This window comes from Chlamydotis macqueenii, chromosome Z, assembly GCF_036417535.1.
Source record: "Chlamydotis macqueenii isolate bChlMac1 chromosome Z, bChlMac1.mat, whole genome shotgun sequence".
NCBI classification, from domain to species: Eukaryota; Metazoa; Chordata; class Aves; order Otidiformes; family Otididae; genus Chlamydotis; species Chlamydotis macqueenii.
Window position 1 is genome coordinate 29,075,781 of NC_141593.1, and position 15,932 is coordinate 29,091,712.

General features: G+C 41.5%; 1 protein-coding gene across 3 annotated transcripts; it reads left to right on the forward strand.

The window, feature by feature from the left end:
- Window positions 1–548: 548 nt before the first annotated feature.
- On the forward strand, window positions 549–15,631 carry CD274 (CD274 molecule). Of its 3 annotated transcripts, XM_086770861.1 has the most exons (10): window positions 549–662; window positions 1,962–2,085; window positions 3,158–3,204; window positions 5,189–5,257; window positions 5,906–6,259; window positions 6,737–7,018; window positions 8,841–8,951; window positions 12,533–12,583; window positions 13,539–13,604; window positions 14,579–15,631. In XM_086770861.1, exons 4-10 carry the CDS (start codon window positions 5,203–5,205, stop codon window positions 14,599–14,601), a joined length of 942 nt encoding a protein of 313 aa, XP_086626987.1. In that variant the 5' UTR covers window positions 549–662; window positions 1,962–2,085; window positions 3,158–3,204; window positions 5,189–5,202; the 3' UTR covers window positions 14,602–15,631. The 3 variants fall into 3 exon arrangements, with proteins under 3 accessions (XP_086626987.1, XP_086626989.1, XP_086626988.1); XM_086770863.1 differs by lacking the exons at window positions 549–662; window positions 12,533–12,583 and having other exon boundaries at window positions 1,605–2,085; XM_086770862.1 differs by lacking the exons at window positions 549–662; window positions 3,158–3,204 and having other exon boundaries at window positions 1,605–2,085.
- The last annotated feature ends 301 nt before the right edge of the window (window positions 15,632–15,932 follow it).

A 15,932-nucleotide genomic window follows, 5' to 3' on the forward strand; every position in this document is an offset into this window, starting at 1 on the left:
TTTTTTGGGGGGAATTCACGGCAGAGATCTTGCTAGGTTTACGTTTCATAGCATAGGAAACATTACCACAGCAAAGAAACTGTGTACTGCCCTGTATTACCAGACGGCATCACCACGTTATCGAATTGGAGTTTTATCCCTCAGCTGGGTCTTTAAGTGGTAGGCACGGAGCTGTTTAAACAACCTCGGACTGCTGCTTTGTCTCTGGAGGAGCAGCACTCGGCTCCCGGACCTCACGGCCACCCCGGACGCTGGGTAAAGCAGCCGGATTTCCAGTCCTTTGACACCGGTCTTCCTCCACCTACGCAGATTCATCACACAAACCATCCGTTTGGGGAGCGAAGGATGTGATTTCACCCTCAAACGGTGTTTGCTGTTACAGACACCAAAAAAAAAAAAAAAAAAAAAAAAGTTAGAAACGCGGGCAGCGCAGCTGCCCGGGTCGCTCCTGCCGCACTACGCCGCTTTCCTGAGAAGGAAAGTCACGGCCGGGGCTTTCGGTTTTGTTTCCTGACAGCTCCTGGCTTTCGAGAACGGAGGAGCCGCCCGGGAGGGCTCCCTGGCCCGCCCCAGCTGAAGAGCCGGGAGACGGCAGGGCCGGGGTGGGCGGTGAGCGGCCGGGAGGATTTCCCGGAGCGGCCTCCGCCGCTCAGCCCTCTGCGGTGGGCGGGCGGGGACGCCCCGGGTCGGGGTCTGAGGCGCCGGGTTCGAACGGGAAGGGCGGGACAGCCACAGCAGGGTCCTGGCGCCGGAGCCGCCGCCGGGAGCAGCCTCCCGAGGGGTCGCCAGGTATGAGGGGAGGGGGATGGGCTGGGTGGGCGGCCAGGAGGGTTTCTGTTCCCACCGTGAGAAACAACCGCTCACCATGAATAATTTGCAGAGGGCAAAGTCACCGGAGCACAGTATCTTTTATTTGCGAGTCAGCTGAGTCGGGTCACAACTCTTAGTTCAGAGTTACAATATTTATACCCTTCCCCTGATCACCCAATTTGTCTTTTTCCTTTTTTTTTTTTTTTTTTTCTTCTTTTCTTTGTTGGAGCTCACAATCTACTTGACCACATCTATGTTTCCGGACCTTCCCCCCCCCCAACCCCCGGTTATCTATAAGGCTCAGGATAAGGGTCTGGTTATCTATACGGCTCAGGCTAAGGTTCCAAAACGGCTTAAGCAAAAACCTTAGGCTCTTCTCACACCACCCCCGCGCTGCCTGCGGGGGCTGGAGCGGGCGTTTTCCCGCCCCCATACGCCCCCCCGGCACCTCCTGCTCGGGTGCGGGCTCTCTGCGGGCGGCCCCGGGCGGGGGTTCCGCAGAGAGGGGCCCGGGGACCGGCGGGACTGAGATAACCGGCTGGAAAACCTGTTATAGTACAGGGGTCAAACAAACAAAAAACCCGCCGCCCGCAGTGAATAGCTACGCTGTAAAATCTCTGTGGGTGTATAGAGGGCGTGGTGTGCGTGTGTACAGAAAAAAAATACAACATCCCCCCTCCAAAAAAAAAAAAAAAAAAACCAAAAAAAAACCAACCCAAAGGAAAAAACCCCAACCCTTTATTTGCTACTAAATAGTTACAAGGAAAAAGCAACTTTGTGACCTCAAGGCAAGCAATGAAAAGAGGAAACTGAATTAATGACATTGAAAGCTAGCTACATCAATCGCTTCTGTGGTCTCACAGCTAGTATTTCACAAATTTGTTTCAGTTTCTTTTTGTTGCATTTTTTTTTTTCCTGAGAAAGTACCACTAAACCTGGTTTTAAGCAGAGAAGAAATCAGTGGAAATTAACCTTCATCGGTCTCACCTATTGTGGAAATCCACCCCCTTAACCTCCTAAGGTAGTTTCACGGTATTAGAACCTAAATGTGACACTCAGCTATTTCCTATACCACTGTCCCGTGTTCCTCCCACACATCAAGTAAAAAGGTTACCAGTTTTGTCTATTATGTGCTTTTGCTTCCATGACAGATACTGTCAGTGGGCTGTCAAGTGGAAAGAAGAAAATACTGCCTGAAAACTTTTAAGTGGCCTTTTCACGGTATTTTAACTCTTCTGAGAGTCTCAGCCCCTCTTTGAGATGAGAAAAGACAACGTAGGTGGGTGAACTTAGACTGAAACATACGTTTAAAGTTGTATTTTTTTTTTTGCTGTTGACCAGGTTATCTCACTGCAGTCTGCAAGTTAATGTGAGTACATCCTTTGGCTTCTAATGCCAAATGTGTTTCTATATTCTTGAATGACTTCTAGAATCAAGAAGACAGTGCTTTTTATATTTTGCTAAGCTAATGCATAGTTTTAACAAGACTGCTGGCACTACATAGTGGCAAGGCAAGGGGCCTTCCTTGTGCTCAAATCCTGGGGAGAGAACATCTGTTATTACCGGAGATGAACAGGCAATGCTTTTCCCATTATTCCTACTTACGATCTTATGATCTTATGATGCAGACATGAGTAAGTTGTGTAGAAATTTCCAGTCATTGTTAGCAGCATTGTTAGTTTGTCACCGCTTGAGATTAATCCTGTAGGGACCTGGAGTTTGTGTAGACGGATGACTTCTCACTACTGGTGTGCTAAGGATTGTTGTTCACATATAGATCAGATGACATGTTTCTTAAAATGCTTATGGCTTTTCATGTAGTAATTTTCTCAACATTTCTCTCTCTGGTTACAGTGAACCACCATTAGCAATAGAGAATTTTCCCTAGTGGGGAATTTTCCAGTAATGGGGAAGTTTCCTAAAGAAGTATGTGTAGTTACATCAACACATAAGTTCTGTCACAAGAAGTCTTTAGACAAATAGTTCTGTTTTTCCTGTCTTCTTCATTTGATGGTGAGGGAAACGCAGAGCAGCAGTACTGAAGAGCATTTTGCACAGTGAATATCTTTTTGCTTTTACAAAACCGTGCTTGCCATATATGTCAGAAGCCAGCAGGAGGAGAGGAGGGGCTTTGAGATATGTTCTACATGAAAAATAGTGAGAAGGTTGCAGCTTTGGTAAAGATCTTTGATTGGCATCCCAATCTTGAGCTGCCTCAGCCGATCCAGCCAGGGGATCTTCCTGCTCAGGGTGAAACAGGAGAAGGGTCTTTAATGTTATTTGCAGTGGGTTTTTTCAAGCGCTTCTGGATTTGACTTGGACTTACTTTTTTTTTTCTTTCTGAAAGTGAAAAATTGAGTACAGCACCAGACCTTCTCAGTCGTGAGGAATTTTGTAAGTAATAGTCATACTTCTTTTGTGTGTAGTAAGTCTTGTTTTACTCTACAGTGGGAGAAAGCATGCAAATTAAAGGTCACCAATTGCAGGATACAAGCATGGGTCTTAGAACCATGAAAACTTACTTATTGTCATCTGTCTTTCAGGAGTTAACCAGAACACCCCTTCTGGGGTTCATACTGACATTCAGATTTCCTGACCAAAAAAAAAAAGTGGGCATGGGCATGGGTATCTCTGTGACTGTAGTGCACATGCTATTTGTTCTGAGCAGTCTTTCAGCTACAGCCTGTACTTCAAAAAAAGTAGAAAGTATTTTGGAGCTAAGTGTGCTATAACTCTGGTCATTCTGGCTTGGGAAATGCAGAGAAGTGCACTGATGCGTATAGACCCATCAGTCTCAGTGTCTCGCTTTTCCGCAGGCTTGCCCGTAGAGTAAACATGATCAGAGCACATTTGTGAGATCGGTGTGCCTCTATCTTGTCTGAGAAGCTTTACTCTGGAGCTTAGTTGGTGCTCTGGACTGCTTGTTGCAGGTGCTCAGGCAGTAGCATCAGGATGGAGGCACTCTCATGTGTGCACATCACCAGAAACTTAGGTACTGCTCATGCCTGCCTAACAATGTATTAGATTGACTCCTCTTCTCAGCTCCATCTGTGTTGCCTTCTGCAAACCTGCTATTGGGATCAGGCAACAGCAATCTGAAGAAAAAAGTAGCTTGAATCAAATTCTTATGAAGAGTGTAATTGCCTTAAGCTACAACACTGTAACAGCACGTGTCTTATGATCAAGGACAATGTTGTTAATTTATTATCAACTTAAAGTTGACTACCAGAGAAAGAAAGACAAAACATTTTACCAAAAATGGCAAGAGTCGCAGTCCAGATAGAATTTAATCAGTTATGAAGCATGTTGCTTAATTTCTTCCGCAAATGCTGAAACTACTACTAGAAAACAGTTGAAGGCAAGCTTGATGGGTATTATTATAGTTGCCCAATTTCTTGTGCAAGTGCTGAAACTACCATTAGAAAACAGTTGAAGTGAAGCTTTTCTTAGTTTTGTGGCTGTTTGGATATCCAAAATGAAGACTTTATTTAGATGAAATTCTACAGTTCTTTGTAGGCATGAAATACTTCCCGTGCAGTGCGTTTAAATTTTTCTCGAGACTAATTTGAAAAATATTGGCAGGGTTTGATACTAGTATTGTTCTGACTTAAAATGCACACTTAGCAAGTGCAGTGGGTGTGTGAAAGTTAAGTGTATGGATTCATTGTTAAAGTGTTGTGTAGGAGTGTAAAAGCTATGTCAATAAAGAGGGGAAATACTTCTCTCAGAAACTGAAATAATTTACATATTCAGAGCTAAAGCAGTAGAAATTCAAGAAAATAGATTTTTTTTTTCTGTAGGCTGTTTTTGTTACTGTTTTACAAAGGCAGTATTGTGTAAATACTCATTAAGTGATTAATTACTGCATGAGTTTTGCTCACAATATGTATAACTTCACGAGCCCTGTGATAAGTACTGTGAGGCCACGTGTTAGAAACCAGGGTATGTTCACAGGATGTCAAACTAAGGCAAGCAGGTGGGGAAGAACCAAGTTCTATTTCTTCCACTGAACACAAATAGAAAACGCTTCCGTTCACCTCCTAGCAGGAACAACACTACCTGCTACTGTTTAGGGCAACAACTGGGTATTTGTGAGTATTTATTTACTAATTGACAGACAGTGATAAAGCATATGTTTTGCCATAACCAAGGACAAATGTTTAAAGCGAATAAAATTAGATGTTCCTCCTGGACCTATGCAGAAAGCTGGGTCTGACCATCTTCTGCAGTTAAAGGTGCAATTTTATTGTGTTTTTGCCTAGAGTGGAATTCAGTGCCCTCTGTCCAGTTCTTTGTGTGGAGTGACTACAAAGTATTTTATAATACAAGTTAGAAAATTAGCAGATATTTATATTTGTCTATTATTTTATCATTTTAGGTTCTATCTACATCATGGAAAAGCCTTTCCTCTTGTGTATATTTTCATTCTACTGGCATTTCATAAATGGTAAGAAGCTGAGTCCTAAGAAGGAGTAGAACTGTTTTAAGTATGTTTCCTTTCCATGTGTAAGCACAGAAATGTTAATTCCCCAGTTTTCCTCCAGGTGTTAGTGTTTGTTTTTTTTTTTTCCTTGATGTTTTAAGTAAAAAGGTCTTAGCATGCTTTTACATTAAACTAGGTATGTGTGCTTTGATACAGAGCCAGGCTGAAATCCTGTCGATGTTTCAGCATAGACACCATTTCAGGCAAGGTACCATGTGCATTACACTGGCACTGTTAAACCTGGAAATTGTCACATGTTCTTTAACATTGTGTGTAAAACCGACTGACATTTGATATACACAGCAAATTCCCATCCCAGGCACTAACGATTGCCTGTTACCGTGGCAGTGTCCCAAAAGCAGCAGCTGAGGCGCTGTGCACACACATTCACCTTTTTTTTTAATACAGCGTGTGTGCACCAAGCAGGTGCTTGCAGGTATAAATAGCCCAGTTTATCCCAAACTTGGGCAAGTGCATGCAAAAATGTTTTAAGTTTTCTGAACAGGGCAGATACTTTCAGTCCTTAAAACACCCTACATGTATGGCAAGACATAACTTTGAAGATTACTTATAATTGGAAAAGTAAGTTTTCTTCCAAATTTTGTTTTTCAGCTTTATTCACAGTTGAAGCTCCCCAGTCACTCTACATTGTGGAACATGGGAACAATGTGACCATGGAATGCACATTTCCAGTGAATGGGAAATTAAAGTTTAGAGATTTAAGTGTCAGCTGGGAAAAGAAAGATGAGTTAAAGAAGCAGGTGTATGCACTTCTCAAAGGAGAGGAAGACTTCAAAAGTCAGCACAATGACTTTAGGGGAAGAATAAAATTGTTCAAAGAGAAACTGAAGTTTGGACAGTCTCTCCTTCAGATTACTGATGTGAAGCTCAGAGATGCAGGATTTTACCGCTGTCTTATTGGCTACGGGGGAGCCGACTACAAGACAATCAATCTGAAAGTTAAGGGTGAGTGTGCTGCTGCAGGAGGTTCAATGCTATCTTATACTGTTAGAAGACTTCAGAGAAGTAAGACATGTCTGGGTTAGCATTTAAAGAAACCTCTCCAGAGACAGGAGCCGCCTCATGGCCCTTGCACAGCTGCATAAATTTGTGTTTCTGTCTATGCTGAATCCATGTTCCGTCCTTTATTTCCCATAATGACATATTGAGGAATGGTGTTGCAAAACCATTTAGACAGAACAAAGACCAGAAGCCAATGCAATTTTCCATACAGTGTCAAAATGGTGATAAATCCTGTACCTCCATTTACTATGGAGAGACACAATAGTGATATTTACTTTTTCTGTCAGGAGTATTATTTAAAAAATACAAGCTGATGTATGGAAACTTGACCTAGGGGCTGGGGATAAAGAAAAGGTGTCTTGCTAATATATGCTCTTCTTCTGGCATCGTATTAGTCATCACTTTCTTGCATTTGTTTAGCTCCTTATAGAACTATAACCCAAGGAGTGGTTAGCAAAGGACACAACAAATGGAAGTTGACATGTCAGTCGGAAGGATACCCACAAGCTGAAGTGATATGGAAAAACAGAGAATATGAAGATTTGACTTATAAGGCAAACACAAGTTATGAAACTGGAAGTGACCAGCTGTATCGTGTGACAAGCACCCTTACAATCAAAAGTAGAACTGATGAGATTTTTTACTGTATATTCTGGAATAAAGAGCTGCAAGAAAATACAACTGCCATTTTACATACAGCAGGTAACATTTCTAAATTTTATTTGCAGTAATATACTTCCAGGTACTGTGTAATTTTGTCCTAGTTGAATCAGATATTTCTTGTTTCTTTTTCCTATCTAATTTTGAAAAGGCTAAAAATAAATACCTGTAGTGTTAAGTTTTGCTATTTGTCTACACTTCCACCATACTAAAATGTTAATCATGCATGTGTGGAACAGAGTTCAGGGATAGGACTTTTGCATGACCTACAGTTCTATGAAAATTGAGTCTGAATCAGAATAGTTTGGGTTGGAAGGGACCTTTAAAGGCCATCTAGTCCAACCCCCCTTCTAATCTTCAACCAGATTAGGTTGCTCAGAGCCCCATCCAACCTGGCCTTGAAATGTAATTTTTGAGCTGGATTAGGTCTCCATTCTGGCTGAAAGCTTGTGCAAACATACCAGGGTACAAAGCAGAAATTAAAAGAGTAATTAAAAGCAGTAGAGGTGATGCCTAGTTAAAACGTCTGATGACAAGTTGTATTGGTCTTCTCCATTCACGCATCTTCCTTCAATCCAGACTTTACAAGAAAAAAAAATCTATGTACAATTTGTTAAATTTGAATATCCTCAAAACAAAGGCTGTAGCAGCCGGAAAAGATGATATTGCTCAAATTTATTTCACAGTTATTACCAGCAAAACAGAACATTCTTGGAAGGTACATTTAATTTATATGGCAGGGTTTCACTTCTAGGCTCTGAGTTATATGCTTTCAAATAATGGAACTTCTCGATGTCCAAGTGGAGTCTGGTGACGAGTGGCATTCCTCAGGGGTCGGTATTGGCACCAGTGCTGTTTAACATCTTTGTTGGTGACATGGTCAATGGGATAGATTGCGCCCTCAGCAAGTTTGCTGATGATACCAAGCTGTGTGGTGCAGTCGACACACTGGAGGGAAGAGATGTCATCCCAAGAGACCTTGACAGGCTGGAGAGGTGGGCCTGTGAGAAGTTCAGCAAGTCCAAGTGCAAGGTCCTACACATGGGTCAGGGCAATTACAGGCACAAATACAGGCTGGGCAAAGAATGGATTGAGAGCAGCCCTGAGGAGAAGGACTTGGGAATGCTGGTGGACGAGAAGCTCAAAATGAGCTGGCAATGTGCATTCGCAGCCCAGAAAGCCAACTGTGTTCTGGGCTGCATCAAAAGAAGTGTGGCCAGCAGGTCAAGGGAGGTTATTCTGCCCCTCTACTCTGCTCTGGTGAGACCCCACCTGAGTACTGCATCCAGCTCTGGAGCCCCCAACATAAGAAAGACATGGACCTGTTGGAGCAAGTCCAGAGGAGGGCCATGATGAATATGATCAGAGGGCTGGAGCACCTTTCCTGTGAGGACAGGCTGAGAGAGCTGGGGCTGTTCAGCCTGGAGAAGAGAAGGCTCCAGAGAGACCTTATAAGAGCCTTTCAGTACCTAAAGGGGGCTTACAATGAAGATGGGGAGAAAGTCTTTAGCAGAGCCTGTTGTGATAGGACAAGGGGTAATGCTTGAGTGAGGTAGATTCAGACTTGACATAAGGAAAAAATTTTTTACACTGAAGGTGGTGGAACACTGGAACAGGTTGTCCAGAGAGGTGGTAGATGCCCCATCCCTGGAAACATTCAAGGCCAGGCTGGATGAGGCTCTGAGCAACCTGATCTGGTTGGAGATGTTCCTACTTCTTGCAGGGAGGCTGGACTAGATGACCTTTGAAGGTCCCTTCCAATCCAAGCTGTCCTATGGTTCTGTTTTATGATTCTAAAATGAAAACAAAACAGAGAAGCTTATGTAATTATGTAATGTCTTTCCCCCACTTCTTTTTCTTGAAGACTTAGCTGATGATGTTCTGTGGGCTGAGAGCAGACGCTTTGTTGGAGCAATTCTCATTCTGATTGCTTTCTTTGGATCAACACTTCTATTTATGCTCTGCATAAGAAAAGGTATCCTATTTATCTATTTTAGTATCTCAGTTATTATCAGTCTGCTTTGTTAATTAATCCTTGCAGAAGTGCAATGAGATAATGAAAGTCTGCCTTACATCTTTCATCCTGAAACCACTACATTTTTTAACACATTGTTTATTTCTTTTTATTTGCTAACTTGCTAGTATTTAACTAAGTCAGATAGAGTAGAACAGGTTGTCAGCCCCTCACAAACCACTTACTCATGCATCTCTATTTTTTTTTTAACAAGTAATGACATAGAGCAGTAAGATTAGCGTCTAATCTGTTCAAACCTCAAAGCACACCTACTGGAAATGGCAGTTCCCTATTCTGTGTCCTCCCTTTTGACTGGGGACCAGAATAATGGGAGCAGCCAGGGCACAGGAGGTTTTTTAGTTTTTTTTTTTCTCCTGCATGCTCTGAAAAAAATCACTTAAGTACATGTGTTTTTAAGTGATTTAATTGTTACGAATTCTACATACATCTTTATTCTGGTTAAAACATCATAAAACAGTGCACTATGTATGAAATGATATGTCCAAAGTTCTGAGTCTCAAAGATCTTTTTTCACAAGAGGGAATATTCCCACTGTGGCTTCATACCACTTGATTAATTTCCTTGTTAGGTTTTAAGCTTTTTTTGGTTCACTTCATTGACTCGGACATTTTCAGCATCACAGTATGCTGAAGAGCTAAAGCCTTGGCGGTAATTTGTTTTCACTTGCTAGCTAACCAGAGAAAAAACTTGGAGAAATATTTGTTAGGGTATCTGAGCATGAAAAGAACACGGTTTGCCCTCCAGTTAAAGAAAAAATGTTTGAAACGTGTCTCTAATCTGAAATAAGTATTGTTACTTTTTTTTTCTTTGTTTGGTTTTTTGTGGTTTTTTTTTGGAGGGAAGGTTGGCGTGTTTGAGGATTTTATATTCAGGGGTACTTTTTACTCTTCATTTTAACAGATAAAATAAAATAATGCAGATCTCAGAACACCAGGACTCATTTGAAAGTGTTGAAAGGAAAGTGTTTTTGCTGAACATTCTGGTTTTGGCCAGAACTCTTCCTCTGCATAATAAATTTGTGGATTTTTTACCTGATATGTAGCTGCTTCTTTTTTTTTTCTAAATTACTTCTTGATTTTTTTTTTTTGTCAAGTTGTCTGCAGAGAAAAAGTACAAGAAACATTGAAGCTGATACAGTACTCTTAGCATTCTACTATTGTACTCCTATGACTCTGTAAATTATTGCCAGAAATGCTCCAAAAACCTGAACAAGACAGGTGACTAAATGCTCCTCTTGAAAAGGTTGGATTTTGTAGGAGATATAAATGTAGCTAGCATGAAACTCAGCTGCAACTAATGCAAAGGTTAGTGGTACTGTCTTGTCAAGTGGTATCTCAAAAGCTTCCACACTGAGAGGTGTACTTTCTGAGGTGGTATGGCAGAACTGTTGGTTTTCCTGTCTGCCAGCTCTCTTTTCCACAGTGAAAACCAGGAAGAGCCCTAATTTCTGTCTGGAAATTACACAGAACCATCTATAAGTAAACTCTACACTAAGCATTCATGTTCAAGTTCCATAAAAAAAAAATACAAGAGAGAACTAAATGTGGATATTTGGTGTTTCGGTCACAAACTCATCTTCTGCATCCGTATTATGGAAACATGTCCTGGGAGAAATGCTTGTAAGCTTAACAGGTTTGCAGGTGATGCTAGCAGGCTCCAGAGGACCTATAGATATCCCTGCATGTACAAGGATATAATTGTCCTAAGAACATGGTAAGAATAGGAGTAGAATATGAAAGTGGAAGAAGGGACAGCAAAATCCTTGACTTCTCAGAAGATTCCCATCAGGGGATTTCAGTGAAGGTCAGAAGTTTCCTAGATTGCTTGAGTAATACTTACTGTTTGTGTGTATACATGATAATGTATATACATGTTGTGACGCATGTGACTGTCACAGTTGTGTTATATATATATATGTATGTGTGTGTCGTAGTTCAGCCCCGACCGGGACCAGACTACGCAGTCTTTCTCTCGCTCCCCCCACCCTCCGAGAGAACAGGGGAAGATGATATAAGGAAAACGGCTCAAGGTTTGAGATAAGGACAGGGAGAAATCCTTAAAGTTACCGTTACGGGCAAAACAGACTCAACTTGGGGAAAACTATTCATTTATTTCTAAAATTAGCAGGAGAATGAGACAGGGAACAAGATAACCTCCCTCCACCCCTCCCTCTTCCCGGGCTTAACATTATCTCTACTACCTTCCCCTCCCGAGCGGCACAGGCGGGGGAAAAGGGAATGGGGGTCACGGTCAGTTCATCACACATTGTTTTACGCTGCTGTATCATCGTTGGGGGAAGAACTCCTCGCGTTCCTCCTCTGCTCCAGCGTGGGGTCCCTCCCACGGGCCACAGTCCTTTGTGAAACTGCTCCAGCGTGGGTCATCTCTTCCACGGGGTGCACTCCTTCTAGAACAGCTGTCCCAGCGGGCCCTCCATGGGCCACAGCCTCCTTCAGGCCTCCACCTGCTCTGGCGTGGGGTCCTCCACGGGCTGCAGGTGGATCTCTGCCCCTCTGTGGACCTCCATGGGCTGCAGGGGGACAACCCGCTCCACCATGGTCTTCACCACGAGTTGCAGAGGAATCTTGGCCAGGAGCCGCATTACTCCTCCCCCTCCTTCTGAACTGACCTTGGCGTCTGCAGCCGTTCCTCACAACAGGCTGGCAGACGTCTCTCAGGATCCTTTTTACATCTTATTCACTTCTCATCTCCTCTCCACTTCTTGCAGCCAGACTGGGCCGAGTTGGGCCCAGTCGGCTGCCCGGTGGGAGGCCAGAGGGTGAGGCCTGCAAGGCCCATGAGGCTCGCGCCTCCCCCTCTCTGCCCCCTGCTCAGCTGCTTCACATCTTCTCTTTTCTTTTTTTTTTTTTTTCTGTTTTCCCCTACTTAAATACATTATCGCAGAGGCGTTATCATGGAACATTCTGCTACCAATCGGCTCGGCCTTGGCCAGCAGCAGGTCTGCCCTAGGCCCGGCCGAGTCCACTAAACAAAGGGGAGTGACTTCTAGCAGTTTCCTACAGAAGCTACCACCTTAGGCCCCCCCTCACTAACAAAACCAGAACAGTGTGATAAACTACAAGTTGATTCAGATGCTGAAGCAGTAGCAACAGGTTTTTCTTTTAAAATCTAAGCTGTCCTAGATGACTGAACAAGTGATTCTTCCAGAAAGGAACTTCTCTGGAATATAGGCTTTTTCCCCTCAAAAAGCACTGAGATGGTGATTCCCTTCTTGTTCCCTGTTGCCCAATATGTTCAAATTCTTGAGCGGGAAACCATTTGAACAAGTATTTTCCAGTGATGTTAGTGTGTAGTATCAATGTAGGAAAGGAATTTGGAAACTGACAGACTAGGGGCACTGAAGAATGTATTTTAAAGACTTTGAGAAAATTGAGTGCTTTGAGAACCAATGATTACACTATGCTAAGTGTGTCGTTCCCACTAGTGTGCTTAAGCTCCCATTAGATGTAAAGAAAATATATTGTTTTATTTTTGATTTTTTCTCTCTTATTCTCTTTCAGCTAGAGCAAATAAGGACAACAGAACACCTGTGGCTAGTTTATCAACAGCAAGTATGTACATTTAGTACACTTAGTGTAATTCTTGTGGAAATAATTGCTTAAGAATTTACTTTGTATCGGTGACAACCAAATGCAGATTTACATTCAACTTTCATTTTGTTTTCTTCTTCTCATTTATGTAACAACTATAAATTACAATTGAAGAGTGAGTTTTCATTACTATGTCAACTTCTTGAAAGGAAAATGTGAAAGAAAAGCATTCTTGTTCCAGAAGAAGATGCAATTCGGATATGCAGAAGAAAGGACAAAGTGGTGTGCTGTGTTTTGGAAGGTCTATGATAGGATGGGACGTGCTCCCTGGAACATATACCTTAGGATGGCAGCACATCCTGGGGTGCAGACTATCTGCTGCAGTTCGAGCTATGTTGGCATGTTCTTATGTTTTCTTCAGTATTATATTGTGCATTTGAGGGTCTTTGTTACAGCATCAAGGACAGAGGGTTTGGCCCTGTTGAAAGAAACACAGCAAGAACCTTTAGCTTCCCTAACAGTTTATTTTTGCTCTTGTTGAGAGCAAGTTTGTTGTAAGCAAAGCTCAGTGAATAGCCAGTACCACCATGATAATAAGAACCAGAGGAAAGAGAGTTAATATTTGGGAGTGGGAGAGAAGAGATTAAAATCATGTAGCCTCCTCTCATGATGGCTCATGTTTTTTGTGTTTTGTTTTGTTTTGTTTTTATTTGTTGTATTGTTTTATTTGGAGACTGCTTCAAATTAAACTGCTGTGTGAAAGTTAGTTCATACTGACAGTTGGGGTTTTTCCTAAGGAAACCTATCTTGACAATACTTGTCCAAAATGGACACAACATTTGGTATTAATCTCTTCTCTCGATCTGCATTTAAGTCACATAGTTCCTGGACAGCCTGAGATAGCAGCTTTTAACAAAGACTTTTCACTCTATGAAATGTGTAAGCTATGCTAACTGTTATCTCTATGTATTTAAAGAGCTGACAAAAGATAAGGATACACAAGACTGCAGAGATGCTTCTTTTGAAGAAAAAGAGCTGAAATGTAAGTATAAATGATAATGGGAAAAATAGTAGCAAATTGCACACAGCATAAGTAATCCATGGTCATCAGAGCCTTGATTCATGGCTGGTTTATTTAATCCCCCTCAACAGGCAGAGCCTTCAAGAGAAGTACAGCCTCCCATTCTGTCTCGCAAACTCAGCATCATAACTCATTGTTTACTGGGAGTTATATTAAATAACTAATCTGTTTTTTTTTTTTAAATAAAAAGAAAAGCCATGTGAAGGAAAATGTGATGTGGAGATATACAACAACCCAAATTAGTCTTTTCTCTAGTTCACACTTTTGCTCCAGAAACAGTTGTGCCAGCACAACTGAAGGAGTGGTGATGGCAATGAGGAGGGAGACCTTAACCGTTCACAGCCACTCAGGCACATCTCAAGCCATGAGATTCTGTCTCAGCAAAGCAAGAAAAGGAATGACCAAATGTCTGAAATATACTGTGGATTGGAACAAAAGAGCAAAGTTATTGAGGTTTTTCTTTGACATTCTTGCTGACTTCTAAAGCCCCCGTGTTAATTACTTCCCAAATCCTGCCCTGCCGCACTTTACTGAAGTAACCATAAGCAAACATAAGCCTGCTGGTCCCGCAGGTATAGACCTCCAAGTCAAAGAGTTAGGACCTGGTGATATACTGCTAGGATGAATGTATATGAAAGACTTATAAAATGCGATTTTAAAAGAACATGGGACCTAAGTCACAGCAATTTCACTGTATTTGCTAAAGAGAACTTCCCACTAGTGTCTTTAACCTACCACTTTATTTCTTCCCATAATGATATTGTTTTTCTATTTGACCTTCTAATTAATTTCATTTTAGATCTTCAATTTTGTCAAGAAATGAATTTTTTTTGGTACTTTCAAACTCTAGGAAAGAGTTTCAAAGCCATGAAATGTTGTGTGATGTCATAATTTTGTAAATTCATAATTTTTTCATATAATTTTTCCTTTTACAGATATGCAAACTGAGAAGACCTAGAGAAAGCAGGGGAAGCTTTTTTTCCTCTGTGGTAAAGATTTAACAGTTCAGATGTTCTATGTTCTGTTTATTAAAGGGGATATTAATTTTTTGTTTTTGTTCTGTGATGGCAATCTTCTTCCATATCATTGTAACTCATGAAAAACTGCAATGAAATTAACAGGATTATTATAGCACAAAAAGTCCTTGGATTCAGGCTTCTGTATATGTAACTATGTATGGAGGTATTTATTTAAAAATCCAAGTTTCTGCTTTCTCAGGTTTATGCACTTTCAAAGACACATTCCATTAGAAATATCTTTAAGGTATAACACTTTAGGTCTATGACCGTCATGGATTTCATTGCTGGTTCTTGAGTAGGCCATCTTCTGGGCTTGCATTTTTTTTTCTCTTCTTTTTCATTCACCTTGATTTCCTGCTCTTGGTTTCCTGGAGAGATTTTGTTTTCCAGCTTTTGAAGTATTTTTTCAATACTTTGATCCTTATAAAGACAAGTGTGCAACGAGAAAAGATGCCATACAAACAAGGCATTTTTAACCCTTTCTGTGGATCTTAAAATACCAGATCCTCACAGCTAAGCCTGAAATAGATGCTGTAGCCTTCTTGCAACTATGGTTTGCAAATTATTATATAATACTGAGCTTCTTGATCTCTTTCTCTGAAAAATGTTTTGGGGATTTAATTTCCTTGTGATACAGCTGGCACTACTTGGTTACTGCTCATTACTGTTCTGATTTACGAGTTGGGGATAATGCAACTCTTTGGACATTGAGGAAGAACAGCTCTTGATTTCGACTGCCTTTTTATTCATCTTGGGAATGGAAGAAAAGAACCTTCTCGCTTCTAGGACATTAAATACATGCTTATGTGATTACTTAAGAAATGCCAAGGGAACATGCTGCTGGATCCCATTTCTTAAGCTATTGCTTTGTTACATTTTGCTAGGTGCATAGGTTTTTTGGGGGTCATACACAGATGAAAAATATTTATTACAATGCTTATATTTTTTTAATAAAATATTAATAAAATGTGTTTTTTCCACTTCCTTTGACTTGTCAATAAGTAGTCTTAGCACTACTTGTGCTATTTCTGGGTAAATTAGGTATCTGAGTGTAGAATAGGGTTATGCTCTTTTTTGCTAATATAGAGTAAATTTTCTTCACAGTAGCTAGTATGGGACTGTGTGTTGATAACACAGGGATGTTTCAGTTACTACTGAGCAGTGCTTACACAGAGTAAAGGCCTTTTCTGCTTCTCACCCCGCCCCACCCATGAGTAGGCTGGGGGTGCACAAGAAGTTGGGAAGAGATAGAGCTGGAACAGCTGACCCC

Coding starts and splice junctions, on each gene's coding strand:
- CD274 (XM_086770861.1), top strand. CDS start 5,203: ATGGAAAAGCCTTTCCTCTTGTGTATATTTTCATTCTACTGGCATTTC. Junction 12,584..13,538: donor GGCTAGTTTATCAACAGCAA/GTATGTACATTT, acceptor ATGTATTTAAAG/AGCTGACAAAAGATAAGGAT. Junction 13,605..14,578: donor TGAAGAAAAAGAGCTGAAAT/GTAAGTATAAAT, acceptor TTCCTTTTACAG/ATATGCAAACTGAGAAGACC.